At 45.0% G+C, this 18,452-nt stretch overlaps 1 protein-coding gene across 5 annotated transcripts in view; it reads left to right on the plus strand.

The window, feature by feature from the left end:
* The window catches only part of TJP1 (tight junction protein 1), a 72,110-nt gene that overhangs the window by 18,504 nt on the left and 35,154 nt on the right, over window positions 1-18,452 (plus strand). For all 5 annotated transcript variants that reach the window (XM_081964704.1, XM_081964701.1, XM_081964700.1 and 2 more), the window contains exons 2-3: window positions 13,123-13,179; window positions 17,596-17,720. In XM_081964704.1, coding sequence (XP_081820830.1) covers window positions 13,123-13,179; window positions 17,596-17,720 — 182 coding nt within the window. The remainder of the gene's footprint in view (window positions 1-13,122; window positions 13,180-17,595; window positions 17,721-18,452) is intronic.

The raw sequence follows: 18,452 nt of genomic DNA on the forward strand, positions 1-18,452 counted from the left end.
GAAGCTTTTGTGAAATAAACTTTCTGCCGAGCTTTAAAAATATTTTTTTGTTTAACGCGAAGCAAATGGATTTCTACCTCCAGATAGTTTCATAGTGAGTAACACTCCATCTATTATGTCCTCCTTATCTACTCAGATTTGTCCAATTTTTCTTTTGGAAACTCTGACCCGGACGAACCGCGAAATAAACAAGCAGGGTTTTGATTAAAAGGTTACACTTAACAGCAGAAGAGAAGAGGGAACATTTTGAAAAACTGTTCCTTGAATCAAACATTTTGAGCTGTTTGGCGCCTGAGCTTCGTACCTGGGTTGGTTCCCATGTGGCCATTTTCAGTGGTGTCGATTTTGAATTTCGCTTATCCTTCCTAGGCCACCCGGAGAAAGAACGGTTTAAGAAGGGACTTGAAGGAAGAAAAGAATGCGATATTTGGCAGTTGCTGCAGTTTGTGGCTCAAAACGTTTGACCAGAATTTCAGATGATGTAGCATGAGAGTGGCAGAATTAAATGCATAAAAATGAAAATAAGTGCACCGAGCATTTCTGTAACATTGCTAATCCTTTCGATTCAGAAGACTCAGATAGCCAAAAGAAGCCTTCTGTCTGAGATGCTTTCGTTAGTATTTTTAGAGGGGGTGGTGGTGGTCTTGATGACCTCAAGAGTGTCTTCCAATTCCAGGTCTGCGTTAAAAAATACCTCTGCAAGATTGTTCTACCCATGATGAAAACCCGCTTCCCTCTTTCTGGTCAACGGTGCCACGTTTTGATTTTTTCCTCTCCTCTGAAATAAATACCCTTATTAATTCGCTCTCTCTGAAAATATAAGAGTCCCTAATCCGGATCACGTCCCCCCTCCCCCCCTCTTCGTGCAGCACCTACTTCTGGACTATTATTCATTTTGGGAGAAAAGCTTCTATTTATGCCGGTGGTGTAATTTTTTTCTCTTCTTTCTTGCTTTCCTCCACGGCATGTCAAACAGGCATAATGTATGAGGTTTCCAGATTACTCCCCGGAGAGAAAGAGAAAGCAATAACCGTCTCTCTGCCTAGTTAGCTCCAGAAGAAGGGAGCATTTCATTGCAATTACACAGCTCTGACGTATGTGGAAGCGGCACGCAGGAGTTTGCAAAAGCTCCCCCTCCCTGAAAAATGCCAGGAGGAAAAAGAGAGGGCACTAAAATAAAGAAGAACAGAACAATAGAGTTGCCACAAAGAGGAAGGGGGCTACTTATTTTCCAAAGCACCTGAAGGCAGGACAAGAAACAATGGGTGGAAACTAATCAAGGGGAGAAGCAATCTGGAATGAAGGAGAAACTTTGTAACAGGGAGGACAATCAGCCAGTGGAACAGCTTGCCACTAGAAGTTGTAAGGGCTTCATCACTGGAGGTTTTTAAGAACAGATTGTCTCAAATTGTATAGGGTTTCCTGCTTGAGCAGGGGGCTGGTCTAGAAGACCTCCAAGGTTCCTTCAATCAGAATAGAGCTGGAAGGGATCTTGGAGGTCTTCTAGTCCAACCCCCTGCTCAAGCAGGAGACCCTATACAATTTGGGACAAATGACTGTCCAGTCTCTCCTTAAAAACCTCCAGCGATGAAGCCCTTACAACCTCTGGTGGCAAGCTGTTCCACTGGTTGATTGTTCTCCCTGTTAGGAAATTTCTCCTTCATCTCCTTGATTAGTTTCCACCCATTGTTTCTTGTCCTGTGCTTTGGAAAAATAGGTTGTTTCCTTCTTGTTTGTGGCATCCTCTTAAAAGCGGAGGATCATTACCATATATTTGCAATGCTCACATTTGAAATGGCATTTTGAGGCATTTTACTTGGAGAAGGAGTCTTCAGGGGGAAAAATAAACTATGTGCCTTTCAGCCTACAGGTGGTCCTCGTTTTACGGCTGGTCACCTAGGGACTATTGGAAGTTAGCACAGCCTCCTCAAACTACAAATGGGCATCTATGGCCCTTTCATGACCTGTGGAGTTCAACTCCCAGCTGGCTCAGGAATTCTGGGAGTTGAAGTCCACAGGTGGTGCAGATGCCCTCTCATGCCCCAAAAGCTACTTGGGCCAGGTTTCAAAGTTTGGCATCCTCCCACCAAAAGCAGAAGTTCTCAGTTTCTCCATCCCAAGGCCCATTTCTCGACTTAAAATAAATGGTGCAGGAGCAAATCGCGAAAGCCTTGGACGCCAAAGCGGAAAAATGCCAACCTATCTTTGCAGCACGTAAGTGCCAGGCTGGCTGGACATCCACGAACTGGTTTTCTTTTTCTCCCAAACGGGGTGTGCATATTCAGCCCCCGGCCAAAGGAAACTCTTTTCAGGGCCTGGGTTTTGCCATTCCCCATAAAACAGCTGACGAGCGAGGTTTTGGAGGGGTTTATATCCCTACCATGTGAGCAGAGAACAACTGAGAGATTAAATTTGTGTGACTTCTGGATTACTGGCATTTGTTTTGTTTTTTTGTTTTTTCAGAGCTGTGAATTCGGTCGCTTTTTTTTCCCTTTTTTTTGCCCTTGTCAGAAGGACTGTGAAGCTCAGCAGAAATTGTGGTTGAACTCTGCATAATTGAGGAAGTTACTCTGCTTGGATTCCACATTGGAGCCCCCCAAAACTGGCTGATTGGGGGGTTGAAGAGGGGGGGGAAATGTAGGGGCAAAGGGGCCGAGGTGAAAAGGAAATGCAACACTAACCCCCCCCCCCCCCCAATGTTATCAGCCTGCTTGAATGAGAAATGATTCCAATTCTTTGCTCTTGTGGATTGCAGATTTATTTTTTTATTTAGCGTATGGCAAATACATGGACTTATAGCAATAGCACTTAAGACTTATATACCGCTTCACGGTGCTTCACAGCCCTCTCTAAGCATTTTGCAGAGTCGGCCTCTTGCCCCCAACAATCTGGGTCCTCATTTTATCGACCTCAGAAGGACGGAAGGCTGAGTCAACCTTGAGCCAGTCAGGATCAAACTCCAGACTTTGGGCAGAGTTAGCCTGCAATGCTGCAGTTGTTCAGCCAAGCGTCTGAAATTTGATCATGTGACTACGAGGGATATGCAACGGTCGTTAAGTGTGAAAAATGGCCGTAAGTTACTTTTTTCAGTGGTGTCGTAAGTTGAACGGTCACTAAGCAGTCTATCGTAAGTCAAGGACCATCTGGAGTTGCTAGGACCCCAGAGGTGATGAGTGGTTCAGAACCAGAAGTCTCTAACGAGACGGATGCTCTCCATTTAATGTCTCTTCCCCCACTCCCCCCCCCCCAAAGCTTTCCTGTGTGGGTGGGGGCTGTTTCATCTTGAAACGCTGCACTTGAAACCCCCGTGGAGGTTTGGTTTCACGATGCCCGTCCTGCATCTTTCTCGGCGCTTCTGAAGGTCAGTCGGCGGCTTTACTTAGAAAGGCTGCAGGGTGGATTTCAAACCTTTCAAAACATCCCAGAAGGAAACGGTGGCAAATCACTTTGGCGTTGCTGCCAAAAAAAAAAAAGCCACAAAAACAGACGTTGCCAAGAAGGGAACTTTGAGTGCAAAAGGAGGGTTTTATTTCTCTGAAGGCAGATTTCTTGCTGGAGTTAACGGGCGGAGTTTGGGTGCCGTTCCTCACCTGCCATCTTACAGCTGATCCTGGGAAGATTTGTGGCTCCATCTGTACTGTTCCATATTTCTTCCAAATTTCAGAGGTTCGAATGTCTTTAACGTATTTAACAGATTGACAGAGTTGGAAGGGACCTTGCAGGTCTTCTAGTTAGTCCAACCCCCATCCAAGCAGGAGACCCTACACCGTTTCTGACCGATGGCAGCCCAGTCTCTTCTTGAAAGCCTCCAGGGATGAAGCTCCCACAACTTCCAAAGGCAACTTCTGTTCCATTGGTTGATTGTTCTCCCTGTCGGAAAATTCCTCCTTATTTCCAGGTTGAATCTCTCCTTGCTCAGTTTCCATCCATTATTCCTTGTCTGGCCTTCGGGTGTCTTGGAAAATAGCTTGACCCCTCCCTCCTCCCTGTTGCAGCCCCTCAAATACTGGAAGACTGCTAGACTAGCCACACCCAGTTCTTGCAACCATTCATCGTATGTTTTAATCTCCAGGCCTTTGACCATCTTAGATAGATTCAGATTAACAGAGTTGGAAGGGACCGTGTAGGACGTAAGTCATCTAGTCCAACCCCTGCCCAAGCAGGAGACCCTACACCGTTTCTGACAAATGGCAGCCCAGTCTCTTCTTGAAAGCTTCCAGTGATGAAGCTCCCACAATTTCCAAAGGCAACTTCTGTTCCATTGGTTGATTGTTCTCCCTGTCGGAAAATTCCTCCTTATTTCCAGGTTGAATCTCTCCTTGCTCAGTTTCCATCCCATTATTCCTTTTTTTCTTGGGAGAATTGCTTAGAAATGCAAACGAAGCTTTTTTGGGGGGGAGGTTGAAAGTGTTGAAATAACCTGGTGCCCTTGTTAAAACGCATCTTTCTTTTAGCAACACAATTCCCACTTGGGTATTTATTGGCCCCGCGAATGCAGGGAAATCCTGTTGCATGTGGACCTTGCTCTCTTTGGAAGCTGCTAAAAGGGAATATACATGGCTTGCTGCGTTCAGACTTTGTGGGTTGCGTCTAACCTGCCATTACGGATCTCTTTGCAGGATTAATCCGTTCAGCTCTGTTGCCTAAACTTAAGTGCTTGCTCATTAGGCCAATAATGTTGCTTAAACTGGAATGTATGAAATCTGAGCTCAACCGCTGACTGCCCAAAGCAGTTGTGGGCTCCTGGTACAACATCAAGTCAACATCCAGGCTTAACTTAGTCAGCCGTGAACTTCTGGCGTCTCTGCTTTTAGTTTTACCGCTTTGTGTTCTCCGAGGATTGAGGGCCTCCATTTGGAAAACGCAGGCTGGCAATGGCCCTTAGACTTATATACCGCTTCATAGTGCTTTATAGCCCTCTCTAAGCAGCTTACAAGGGTAGCCTCTTGCCCCCAACAATTTGAGTCCTCATTTTACTAAACCTCGGAAGGACGGAAGACTGAGTCAACCTTGAGCCTGGTGAGATTGAAATTGCAAATTGCAGGCAGCTGTCAGTCAGCAGAAGTAGCCTGCAGTACCCCACTCTAACCATTGTGTCACCCAGCTCAACTTTCTCACGTCTTGCACCTGGTGAAGCCTGTCAAGGATGGGACATTTGTCTTTCTCCATAGTGAGGGGAGGAGTATTCAGGATGGGTTGACCTTGTCCTCTCTTGATTGGACTGAGTCAGATAAGAATTATATGTCATGGGGGGAGGGGTCAGGATTTTAGAGATGCTTAGGTGGGGCATGGCCAAAAAAAGGTTGGGAACCACTGGTTTAGCCCAAGGGAGTCCAACCTTGGCAACTTTGAAGACTTGTGGACTTCAAAAGTCCCAGTTGGGCAACATCAGAAATCCCCAGATTCATCCCAGGGGGATTCTGGGACTTAAAGTCCACAAGTTTTAATATGGCCAAGATTGGACACCCTTGGTTTAAAATGAGGCCATTTCCTGGAGAAGATCAAAGCAATGATAGCAATAAAGAACAAGGCCTCCGTCTTCTAAATATAAGCTCACTCTCCCCCCACCCCACCCCCTCCTTGTTTGCAAACGATAGACCAGAGGCTGTAATTTAGCCTATCGTGGTTTGAGTTTGTACCATCCAGGCTATCATTAAGCTGCCAGACGGGGCTGTCGGTGTACATTTCTTCCTCAGTCCTGAAAATGTGCGTTGCCAAATTCCCTGCCTACACAATCTTTGTGGAGGTTCAAACCCTCCATTAAGGGCCTGCGCTGCCAAGCCCCTTCAAATGTGCACGTTGTCGAAATGCGATGGATGCTTTTTAAATTTAATCCAGAGGAAAGTTTTGGGCTCGTCTTTTGGGGCGATTTTTTGCTTGGTGGGGTATCCGTCCCAAAGTGGGGTGAGGGCTGAAAGGCCACGGATGTGGTCAAGAATCCACCCCTTGGGTTGGCTAAAAGGCGGACATACACCATGTAAAATAGAGAATGGAAGGGCGATAAAGAGAGGGAAAGGGAGAGAAAGGAGACAGGGGAGGGAAATAGAAGGGAGGGAATTCCTTATCTACCACCCAATTGCCTTGACCGTGAGTAGTCCAGATTCTTGTAGAAAGCTTGCAATAAATCTTTATACTCATTTAAAAAAAAAATCCACCCCTTGGATCCCTAAATAATATCAGTCCCTTATTAACCAAACAAGGCTATTTCCACCACTCTTTCCTCCTCCTTCACCCCTTTCTCTTTCATTCCTTCTCTTCACTCTTTCATCCTTCCGCCTTCTCTTCACTCCTTTCTCCTTCATTCCTTTCTCTTCATTCCTTCCTCCTCGTTTTCTCCTTCATTTCTTCCTTCTCTTCACCCCTCCCTGCTCCTCCTCCTCCTCCTCCGTGAAATGCCATGGACCTGGTCAAGAATCCACCCCTTGGATCCCTAAAGTAATATTGGTCCATTATTAAGCAAATTAAACCATTTCCTTCTCTTCGCTTTTTCCTCTAACTTCACTCCTTTCTCCTTCATTCTTTCCTCCTCACCTTTTCTTCACTCCTTCCTCTTCCTTAATTCCCCCCTCCTACTTTTTCCTTCACTCCTTTCTCCATTTTCACCCTTCCTCTCCTCCCAATACTAATATGAGTTCAAAATCCTGTGGCTGGTAGTTGATAGGAGGGCAACCTTGTTATAAAAAGAACAGTTCCAGATTACTAATATGTTTTCCCCCCCTTCACTTGGGCACGGAGCATGACTTGCCCACTCCAAAACCTCCCTTTTTTTGCTGGGTTTTAAAATGCCAGATTCCTAAGGGTGACCCCCCCCCCCCCCGGTCCCTTGGCTGAGTTTCACCATCCTTTGGCAAGGGTGGAGGAGTACTGCCTGTTCTCTGCCCATCTGCCCGAGGACTGATTGATGACATGCAGAGCGGTTTGTAAGAGTGTAATATTTATTATATCTCATGCAAGGGAGGAGGAGGAAGAGGAGGAGGAGGAGGAGGAGGCGTTCTTAGGTTTTGGAGGAGCCTCACCGCTCAGCGTCATTTAGTACTGGGGTAAATTTGTGCGTTCCATAAACGAACCACAATTTAAAGAGATTGCACTGGATCCGTCTGTTCGTTGCAACCTGTACAGTGATCAAATACGAAATCCTTCAAGGATTACTCCTTTTTTTGCCATTTCCCTCTCTGTTTTGAGAAACGACAGTATGGGTCGGCTTTCCTCTCCCACAATGGTCATCACCCATGCCGCAGCATTGCCAAGACCAGGTGGCCGGTGCGCGCATGCCAGCTGGTCTTTGGGTTTCTGAGCCTCCGGCATATGCAAAGATCAGCTGGCCCAGGAGAGCCGCCAATGCAATGATGCCCACCGAGAGGGCTCTGCATGCCATAGGTTCTCCATCACAGCCCCACATACCACTTCAGACAAATAGTCGTCCAATCTCTTCTTAAGGACCTCCAGTGATGGAGCACTCACCACTTCTGGAGGCAGGTCGCTCCGCTGATAAGAACAGCGCTCCGAAGTTGGGTTAAAGGTGAAGGCGAACTACTTTATGCCTTCCAAGCAAATGAATGGTTTGGTCCCAAAGTATACAGAGAAGAGGGGCACTTTTGCTATTATGCGGTAAACTGGAGTTTAAAGATAGCTATTGTTTAAATACACATTCTCTTTGACTCTGTCCCTAACAGACTCCGGCATTTATGGCTGTATTGCATAAATAGAAATCAGTTCTTTATCTCTGCGTTGGGAAGACAGATCTGTCTTACCAAAGCATGCAGCTGCTGCTTTTCTCGGCCACAAATGGCCAAGTGGAACCATGATGGGACTTGGACCCGAGATTTATTTCTCCTCTGAAGCCCTGGGATTTGCACGGTTGGCTCTGCAACCTGTTCCGATGGGATAGACCAGACCTAAGCCCCAAAAGTGTTCTCTATATGGATACAATTCCATACAGTCACCATAAATGGACCCAGCCTCTAGGTTGCCTCCATTCGTACCTTAAAGCACCCATTGGCCATCATCTACCAATACGTTGCGCATCAGGGAATTATGAGATTAGCATTTTTTTTGGGGGGGGGGGGTGTCACCATTTTCCTGATGCTAAGGGGCTCCACATCTGGAATTGTCTTCTGGAGTTTGAAAAACAAATAGGCTAGGTCCTTGTGGAAGGATGGGTGCAATTATGCATGGCCGAAGGTTGCTGGTGGGTGGGTGTTTCGGCATAACTCTTTTGGGTGTGTGCGAATGAAAGGAAGAGGCGAGAGGTGTCAGAATGTCGAGTGGGGTTTGGCCTGCAAGATTCCTCTAGTGTAAGCAGAAACTCTGGCACAATGCGAGTAAATAAGGATTAGAGCTGCATCCTTCCAGATTCGCTGGTCGCGGTCCAAGGTTGTCTTGGTGCGTGGACTTCATTTCTAATTTGGCTACGTTTTGATCTTGCTCTGAACCCCCCTGCTGCCTTGCAAGGTACAGGGGCAGCTCTTGTGGGGAAGATAAAGGGAGCTTTTCTGATATTTATTTAGAGGATATATTGGCTTCCCCCGTGTTCATAGCGTGATGCACACCCAGATGCCTTGCCCTGAAGAGTTGCACAGTTAATGCTCATATGTGTCACACCTCTTCCTGTTGTTAGATAAAGCAACTTGAGTTCATTTAGCTCCCCCCTCCTGCCAGCAGGTCTCTTCCTTCAGTTTTGCTCCTTCCAAGAAAGGTGGACTTTGGCGTTGGTCCTCTGAATCAGTTCTCTTTGAGTTGCGAAAAAGCACCGCAACTTACACGAATAGAAAGACATGGGTTAGGTTGTGCTTCAGGCTGAGAATCCCAAAACTGCTTTGGAGGGTGCAGGGGTGTGCGTGGAAGAGGCAGCAGGAAGGCCCAACAGCTGCAAACAACAGCTGCGTGACCCAAGAAGAAGACCAAGTTGAGCTGCAGACAGGTGGTGGGATTCCATAATGGGATCCCAACCGTAGAGACGCCTTAGGAACTATCTGAGGAATCCAGAAGGGGCATCTGCCGGCTTCGGGTTGCCTTCGCCCCACAAAAGGAGCAGGAGGGCCAATCCAGACGGCCCATCCCCACCGTGAGAAGCAGAGATGAATTAGGGTCCCATGGAGGAGAAGACCTCCGTCTCAAGGGAAGCAAGAACTTCAAGCAAAGGGCAGATTCAGAAGAAGAGGAAGAGGGACAGACAAAGAGGTGGGAGACCCCACTGATCTAGAAGGCTAACATTTTGGCGATCTGGTTGAAATAATCCAGACTTCTGTTGAAGATCTGCAGTTGTATTCTAAGAACAATGTTTAGCCTCCTTGCCATTTTCCTTCCGCTTCGATCCTTTCGTGGTGGTGCAGAAGCTTCATCATTTCAAAGTCTTTTCTTCTTCTTCTTCCGAGCAAAATTGCATTTTTGTGCCTGAATCCGGTCACTGCCCCTATTCCTGGGTTGCCCCAATCTCTTTATTTACTCACTTTGCAATTTCTAGCTCCATCGATCCAAAGAGACGCAACTCGGGTCAAAAGAAAACTTTTCCATGCAAAACCCAAAAGAAGCAAATGGAGGCCCCATAAAATCTCAATAAACTCGTGAAAGTTGATTTCTGTGTCTTTGTAGGTTTCTTTTTTGGTCTTTTCTTCCCCCCAAATGGTCAGTAAAGATTGAGAAAAAGAAAGCCCTCCTGTTTTGGATTGGGAGATAAGCCTTTGTTGATACAAAACCAGCCAACACTCTTTTCAAAGTTCACAATACAACAGCAACATCCTGTTCATTTTGAAAAGTCTTTGGGCCTCGTCCTCCGTAAGCACAAAAAAGCTTGCTGAACATTTCCTGCAAAAATAGGGAGCCTCTGTTTTCGGATCCAAGAAGCAACATCCATTTTATTATTGTTTCTTCTTTTCCCTGGGCTGCTGCTTCGTGTCGATATTTTATCAATGCTCCCCCCCAAACGCAGCCTGGCCTTTTCAATTTAATCCTCGTGTCTCGCTTAATTGGGGGGTGGGTGGGTGGGTGTGTTTTCCCAGCGATCTTTCAAACAGGGCCGGGGTTTGTGTACAGAATATTTGAACCTTGCCAAGTTTTGTAAGCATTGTTTTCTTCTGGCTGCCTAAAATTGTCCAGGCGGTTCCAATGAAACAGAAATGCGATTTATATATTTTTTTCTTTTTGCAATCCCAGGACAAATGGAATGTATATTTTTTTTTTTATAACTTTAAAACTTTTAATCTTAAATGATTCGGGTTTTGACATTTAATTTTATTGGTTAAATTGGACACCATCCAGCACCCTTCTCCTTGGGCAGATGGGCTGTTAAGAACTATATGCAGTACAAACAAACAAACAAATAAATTTCTGCAGTGTCCTGACAGAATTGGGGTAAATCATTGGGTGTTTTCCCCCTCCCCAATTCTGCATGAACTGGTGTTTAAGTGGGGCTTCCCTGGTGCCAAGACTGGCATTTTTAAACTGGCAGAATGGGGGCAACCAACATGGCATAGAGTAGTTGCTTTAGAGCAAACTCCGGCAGTTCATCCATGTTTTTGTTTCCCAATTAAAAGACTTTTTTGTAAGAATGCCTCGCACACCTTCAGCTGAATGCTAACTGGTGTTTGCTAAACATTGGAAGTAGGTGAAAGGGATGGGACTTTCCTTGAAAAAAATCTGACCGCATATTTGATTTTCTGAAGAGGCATCTTGACTTTTGCACCTGTCTGAATATTCCGATGCCAGCAAGCCTTAAATCGAAATTCACTTTTTATAAAAATCAGTTTGCCTCTTGTTGCCTTTTTAAAAGACACCCTTGCTGACAAGGGTTGTTACGCGAAGCCTGAAGTCGCACAATCTTAACCTGGGTCCTACAAAACAGAGAATGAATACCCAACGTGGTGTTTTTAGCCCATCGGGAGAGCCAAATTCTGGGCCGGAGAAAGACATTGTATGATGCAGAAACGATTTGTCTACGAATCCTAACCCTGGCACACACATCTGGTTGGCACAACAGCACAAAAATCAATATCAACCAAATTCTCCCAGCCCCCCCCCCCCTCCAACGGTTTAGTTTGAACAACTCTGTAATTGTTCTTTTCCCTGTCTACGGCTTCCGGGATACTCTTTGCATCCCTTTTCTCTTCGTTCCTCCTTACAAAACAGCTTTGGCAAGGTCATCTCTGAAAGATGCCAGGTTTATAAAGACCAGGAAGATTTAGAGGTTTTAAAACTCTGGATTGGGATTTTTTTTTTCTTTTTCTTTTTGGGACTCCTTCGTTTTGTCTCCTGCACCTCGGTTTTATCCTTTCTAAAATCAGAGCTACTTTTGCAGCCCTAATTTACGAGAGTTCCTCTAATCCAGCTGCCGTCTCACTTGGGGGGGGGGAATAAATTAAAACTGGATAGGAACCTTCCCCCTCTCCCCTTTTAATCCGTTGGCTTGATGGAGAAGCCCATTGGGCTCTGCATTCACCAGAGAGCAGATTAAATGCAGTGTCAGTTAAACGTGACTTTCCTCCACCGTTGCTCATGTGCTCTAATCCCCCTGGCTGGAGTAAAATCCGTGCCAGGTAGTATCCCCTCCCTCCTACGAAGCAGCCAGGGGGGGTGGGACGCTTTCTAAAACGATGAGTGGAAAAGCACAGCCAAGCCAAAAGCACCAGACATTATAATTTACGGTAACTGGATCTGGTTGCTCCTTTTAGGTCATGGAGATGACGTGAGATGAAGGTGGTGTAATTTTGTGCAGAGGTGAAGATTGCTGCCTTTTGCTGCTCGGGTTGGGTCCCTCGAATTCCGACACTTTTTATTTTTCACGGATTTGGAAACCCAGTTTGCAAACGAATCAATTAGCTGGGGTGGGAGATGAGGAGCAGGGGAAAAGGTTTTCTCAGAAATACTTACCGACTTAATAAAAAAAATAATACTTTTCTGCAAGTCAGTCTTGCCTTGACCGGTTTTCCGTTGTGTCCTGGGTCGGGCATCTGGCAGTGATAACCCTCCAAAAGTGACTCTTGAGGTCGTTATTACTTGTATCAACAGGGCTGAACATCTGCTGTGGCATTTGCCATAATTCGGGATTTGCTATTTTTTGCATCCAGTGTCGGAAAGGTGTTTCCAAACAAATGTACCTGCTCCAAAACTTCCAGATTTAGAAAGGAAACCAATTCTCTTGATGGTATATTCTTTAAAAAGACTGTGAGAAAAGTTGGAACGTGCACACACACTATTTTTATTAGAATTTTTCAACGCAGTAAAGGTTTAACACAGGGGTGTCCAAACTTGGCAACTTTAAGACTTGTGGACTTCAACTCCCAGAATTCCCCAGCCAGCAGAGCTGGCTGGGGAATTCTGGGAGTTGAAGTCCACAAGTCTTAAAGTTGTCAAGTTTGGACACCTCTGGTTTAACAGATTAAAAGAAGAATAAAGAAAAAGGCGTACAGAGTGAAAAGAAAGAAAGAAAACATGGCATTAAACTACTGCTCTTCTTTCTATCAAATAATTGATTTACTATTTTTTCCTCTCTCTCTTAATCATTTTTAATCCTCAAATCCATAAAGCATAAATTCAGTTGTTTCTTCTTTCAGCAAAAAATCCATATAAGGCTTCTAGTTTCTTAAAAGGATACACACAAACACACACACTATTGCCTATTTGTTCCCTGAGCAAACTGATAACAATTTCTACAAGATCAGTCAGTTTTATAATTCAGTCTTCTAATGTGGGTATTCATTATCCTTCCCTCTTTATGCTTCCAATGATTTTTATATATAGGAAGTGATTTTTTTTTTTAAATGGGAAATTTCTGATTTCTGATTTACGTTTGGTTAACCTTTGAAGTTGCATGCCTTTTAAGATCATTTCGTCTATGAGTTTTACTTTGCTGGTTCACTATAATTTTTGGTTTTACCAAAATGAAAACGACCGTGCATTCCATACTTAATAGCTTTTTCAAGCTAAAAAAAGGACTGGATAAGTACCGTGATCATAATTTAAAAGCCGTAAAAGGCACGGTTGGTTTGACTTGGGCTTTGAAGCAGGGATGACCAAAGCCATTTGGAAAGTGGCTGCTGGGATGCTTGGGATTACAGTTTTACCAAAGTTTTAATTAGTGAAATTAATTCCGATTTTTTTTCTCTCTCCCTTTTCTCCTTTCATCAGAGCACAACAATGGAAGAAACCGCCATATGGGAACAACACACGGTGACACTTCACAGGGTGAGTTTCCACAATGACAAAAATCCGGGCTACTCTTAAAAGCAGCGAGAAAAATAAGGACTTTTTAGAAGGCAGAACCAGAGCAAAATTCCTTGCTCCTTTGTTCGAAATTGACGTCGCCGTAAGCAGCGTAGGATAATTTAGGTGACCAATTTTTTTTCCACGATTTGGAATTGAATGGGATTCCCCCCACCCCCCACCCCTCCCCGAGAATTGTCTTCTGTAAACGTTAGCATTTTATTGTGCTTTGTTGTGTGGTTCAACAAACGGAGCTTTGCGGTAGAGCTCCATGCGAGATAGCGACAAAAGTAGTCTCCAGCCCTGGGATATTTCTCCTTCATTTTATTTTGATTTTTCATTCGCTTTTTCTCCCCCCCCAAATTTTTTTGTGGTGCCCCAGAAGAAATCCCTGGATGGTCCTATACAGGCAGTCCTTGACCTACGACCACAACTGAGGCCAAGATTTATGTTGCTAAGTGAGACAGTTATTAAGTGAGTTTTGCAACAGTTGTTAAGCAACTCACTGCAGTCCTTACATTAGGAACACGGTCGTTAAGTGAATCTGGCTTACCCATTGACTTCGCTTGTCAGAAGGTCGCAAAAGGAGATCGTGTGATCTGGGACGCTGCAGCCGTCATAAATATGAATCAGTTGCCAAGCGTCTGAATTTTGATCCTGCGACCATGGTGCTGCTGCAACGGTCATAAGGATGAAAAACAGTCGCAAGTCACTTTTTTCAGCATCGTCATAATTTCGAATAGTCACTAAATGAATGGTTGTAAGTCAAGGACTACCTGTTATAAGATTCCCCCCCCCCAAAAAAAAACCCAAAGGCAATATCAAAATAATAATAACAACAACAACTACTGAGTTATTAACACAACCGAGTTGCTAAATTAATTAATCCACTGGTCATTATGTAAAAAATACGACTTAAGCTGTATCCAAAACGTCATGGGAGCAAAAAGCGGAAAACGTTATCGAAAATGAGAAGGCGAAGATCTTGTGGGACTTTCAAATACAGACGTATTGTCATTTGGAGCACAACGTGCGAGATATCACGGTTGTAGAGGGCCAAAACGTGCAATCGATTGACATCACGGTACCAGGAGATGCCAGAGTCGAAGAAAAAGAACTGGAAAAAATCATGAAATATCGCCACATGGCCATCGAAACTACCCGATTATGGATGAAGCATGTAACAGTGATACCCATTGTCATCGGGGCACTTGGCACCATGTCCAAGAATTTTACAAGATACATCCACAAATTGCAGCTTCCTGCAAGAACACCAGCGGAACTGCAAAAATCTGCGCTACTCAGAACATCGTATATTTTTAAAAGGTCCTTGGTTGATACCTAGGACGCTGGCAGCAACCCGTAGCAACCATTAGCACCAGTCAACGGTATTGGTGATGCGTTTTTGAATGTTCAGTTCACTGAGTTTCATGTTTAATGAATAAAGTGTAATAATAATATGAAAATCTGAAAGGACTGAGCAGCCAGCGAGTGGCGAAATTGCTCAGTTGCTCAAGAATTAAACAGCATCCGAACTAGTTTGTACATGACTAGACATTACCCACTGAGGTGTACACAACATGCACTTTAAGTGTGGTTAAACACCAGCCTAGTTGGATTACACCGTTGTGAGCTACGCCATAAAACTGTTGTAACATTAGAAATCTAGATTGTTGACTCAACTGATGCCTTTCCCCGATAGCTGAGTTCATTCATCTCCTTATATTTCCGTGTGGCTTAAAAAATAATAATTAAAGGCACAATTTATTCAGGGCGCCTCCCTTTCTTGCTCACTGTTCCACTCTCTCCCTCCCTTCTTTCTTTAAAAAAAAATACTTCATTTTGCAAAGCTAAAAGGAGGGAATAAAGTAATTCTGTAAATACTGCAGGTAGCCCTCGAATGAACGTCCGTAGTCCAGCTCAAAATTCCCGTGGCTGAATGAGGCATTGAAGTGAGTTTCGTCTCCTTTTACAACCTTTCTCATCGCCACAGTTGTTAAGTGAAGCACTGCAGTTGTTAAAATTAGTAGCACAGTTGTTAAGTGAAGCACTGCCGTTCTTAGGTTTCATAGTGTGGTTCCTAAGTGAATCTGGACCCCCCATTTACTTGGCTCCTCAAAAGATGATGAAGTTAACCCTGGGGCACCACAATAAATATGAGTCAGGTGCCGAGGGTCTGAATTTTGATCATGTGACTGTGGGAATCCTGCAACCGTCGTAAGTCACTTTTTGTCAGTGTTGTAACTGTTCTGACCGAGGCTTCCCAAGAGCCTGAAGCAAACAAAAAACCTTTTTATGAATCTCCTGTGAATTCTGCTCATTCACACCCAGCAAAGTCTTTCAAGGGAGGATTTACAGTCACAGACCTTCTCTGGCTTGGAGAGCTGCCAGGCCAATATCTGAAAAATCTGGCAAGGAGTCTTGGAGAGTCACGAACCAATTAAGCGAACTAATTGTGTCTCCTGCAAACTCCACTCCCTTTTCGCTCCTCTTTTATTTCCTCTGGGAGGGGCCGTTCATTGTCCATCTGTGGCCTTCCTCCCAAGTCTACCCCTGTTCTTTAGCTGTTCCCTTCATCTGGCAACTCTGCACATGCGCACACTGGGAACAGGCTCCAGCTGTTCTTCTGCCTCATTGATGTCAGACTCGGGAGGCAGCTGATAACTGTCAGACGGCCCTGGCCCCCTCTCTGCCTCCGACACAGAGCCCTCATCAGAGCCTTCCCCAGACTCCAGGACTGGCCCATCTTCCTCCCCAACCTCCCCATTCTCTGAATCTGCTGCCAGCTCTGCTGGCCACTGGCAGGCACCACAGTAACTTTGAACAGTCATTGAATGGACTGTTGTAAGTCGAGAACTGCCTGCATTAATATTCAGAGATGAACGGAGGTGGGAAAGTTTAGTTTACTTGTCTTCAATCCATCACAGTTATACGGACTGGAACTGCACTGCTCGGATGGCGGCCTGGAGCAGAAGTCCAACTGGGAGGGTTTCGGAGTTGTGCAGAAGATAAAAACTACGCCAGACGCTCTTAATTCCTGCTTGGGGGGGAAAAAAAAACAGCTTTTCTGAGCCTTCAGCGCAAGGCATGTTTTTTCAACGGAAACAGAAGTCCAGTAGGAGATTTGCACTTCCTCTAATTCTTGATTAAAACTTTGATTTGGCCAAAGGAAGATTACCCCTTCAGCTTCTAAGGAAGGGCATCTGCTTTCCAAATTAGAGCTGCAGGAAAGGAGAAGACCTCGGTGAGGAGGGGGGGGTTGCTCTTTCTCCCCCTTGGTGGGGTTGACGAAGAGTTAGGTTGTGGCTGATTGAAACTTCCTACAAGCTATAAATAGTTCCAAGATTCAACAAGGAGTTCTGAATGTGACAAGGCCCTGTGGAACATTCCAGCAACTTTAATACACACAACTTCTTACCAGGCATATTCCCAGGATTTGGCCTTCAAACAAACAACCTGAGATGGTCACGAGTCCTGAATCAGGTCCTTCAATGTTTACTTTAAGATGGAAGGACTTCAACTCCCCTGTTGGCTGGGGAATTTTGGGAGTTGACATCCACAGATCTTAAAGTCACCAAAGTTGGGCAACACTTGACCAACTTCATAAACTAGAAGTAAACTCAAATGTTGATGCAACTGCCTCTAATATTTCATGAAGGCAGAATTTGCCGGTTGTTCTTAGGATGGGTTGTGTTAATGAGCAACAATGCATGTGAATGTTGATCCTATAACCAACAACCCTGAAGATACGTAGCCTGTAGAGAAAGTTCATACAAGAAGGAAGGATGTTTTTATTTAGGCTCTTCTGAATTCTTTCTTTCACCAGAATTGTCCTCTGGAGAAAGGTTTTTTCTAGTTGTCATCCCAATCTTGAGAAAGCTACTCTTCTTTCTGAATAGACTTTTTTTGGGGGGGGCTAAGAAGACACTTCAGAATATTTGCACGCTGTCCAGGTGCAAAAGAATAGCTCCATCAATGAAGGTCCAATTAAATTGCTTTATTGCTAAAAGCCTATGGACAGGACATCTCAACTAATGTAGTCAGTCCCAGCTTGGAGTTAAATAAAGTCAATGGCAGCCAAGGAGGGTTGAACTTAATTTGTTTGTGTCTATGTAGGGATTCTGGGTTGGTTCCTCTTTTCACTCCAGTCCCAGGTTCTATAACTCCTTCCGCCTACACGCAATGTGTGAAATTTTTAAGGGCAGATCACCTGAATTTCTGAGGGCCAGCTTCATGGACATCGCTGTGGGATTTCCACAAGGTCTGAGGTGGGTTGGAGTCTCTCACGGAGAGGAGACGTGGGAGAACATCGGAGATGGTGCTTCAGTAGATGTCCCCTTGCTCAGAAGGATGACATGCTGGAAGGTAGGACTTCAACCTTCTTTCTGATCTTCTCAGGCGCCTGGGTTTGGCTTCGGCATCGCAATATCCGGTGGGAGAGACAACCCCCACTTCCAGAGCGGTGAAACCTCCATTGTCATATCAGATGTGCTCAAAGGAGGCCCAGCGGAAGGGCTGTTACAGTAAGTGTTGACGCAGCCTGGGCTTTGGGGCATCTAGAAGGCCCCTCTACTCTTGCTCCTTCCCCAACCGTTTCCACTAAGCCCTTACAAGAATCACATCATGGCGACCGTTGGAGTAAAAAGCCAGGACAGTCCTAGGCTGCATCAACAGAGGGATAGAATCAAGATCACGTGAAGGGTTAATACCACTTTATAAGGCCTTGGTAAGGCCACACTTGGAATACTGCATTCAGTTCTGGTCGCCACGATGCAAAAAAGATGTGGAGACTCTAGAAAGAGTGCAGAGAAGAGCAACAAAGATGATTAGAAGACTGGAGGCTAAAACACATGAAGAACGGTTGCAGGAACTGGGTATGTCTAGCTTAATAGAAAGAAGGACTAGGGGAGACATGATAGCAGTGTTCTAAATATCTCAGGGGCTGCCACAAAGAAGAGGGAGTCAAGCTATTCTCCAAGGCACCTGAATGTAGAACAAGAAGCAATGGGTGGGAACTAATCAAGGAGAGAAGCAACCTAGAACTAGGGAGAAATTTCCCAACAGTTAGGACAATTAATCAGTGGAACAGCTTGCCTCCAGAAGTTGTGAATGCTCCAACACTGGAAGTATTTAAGAAGATGTTGGATAGCCATTTGTCTAGAATGGTATAGGGCAGGGGTGGGGAACTGTGGCTCTTTTGCAACTTGTGGACTTCAACTCCCAGAATTCCAGAACCAACATAGCTGCCTCAGGAA

This window comes from Natrix helvetica (genome assembly GCF_964273705.1).
Source record: "Natrix helvetica genome assembly, chromosome: 12".
In the NCBI taxonomy this organism is placed as follows: Eukaryota; Metazoa; Chordata; class Lepidosauria; order Squamata; family Natricidae; genus Natrix; species Natrix helvetica.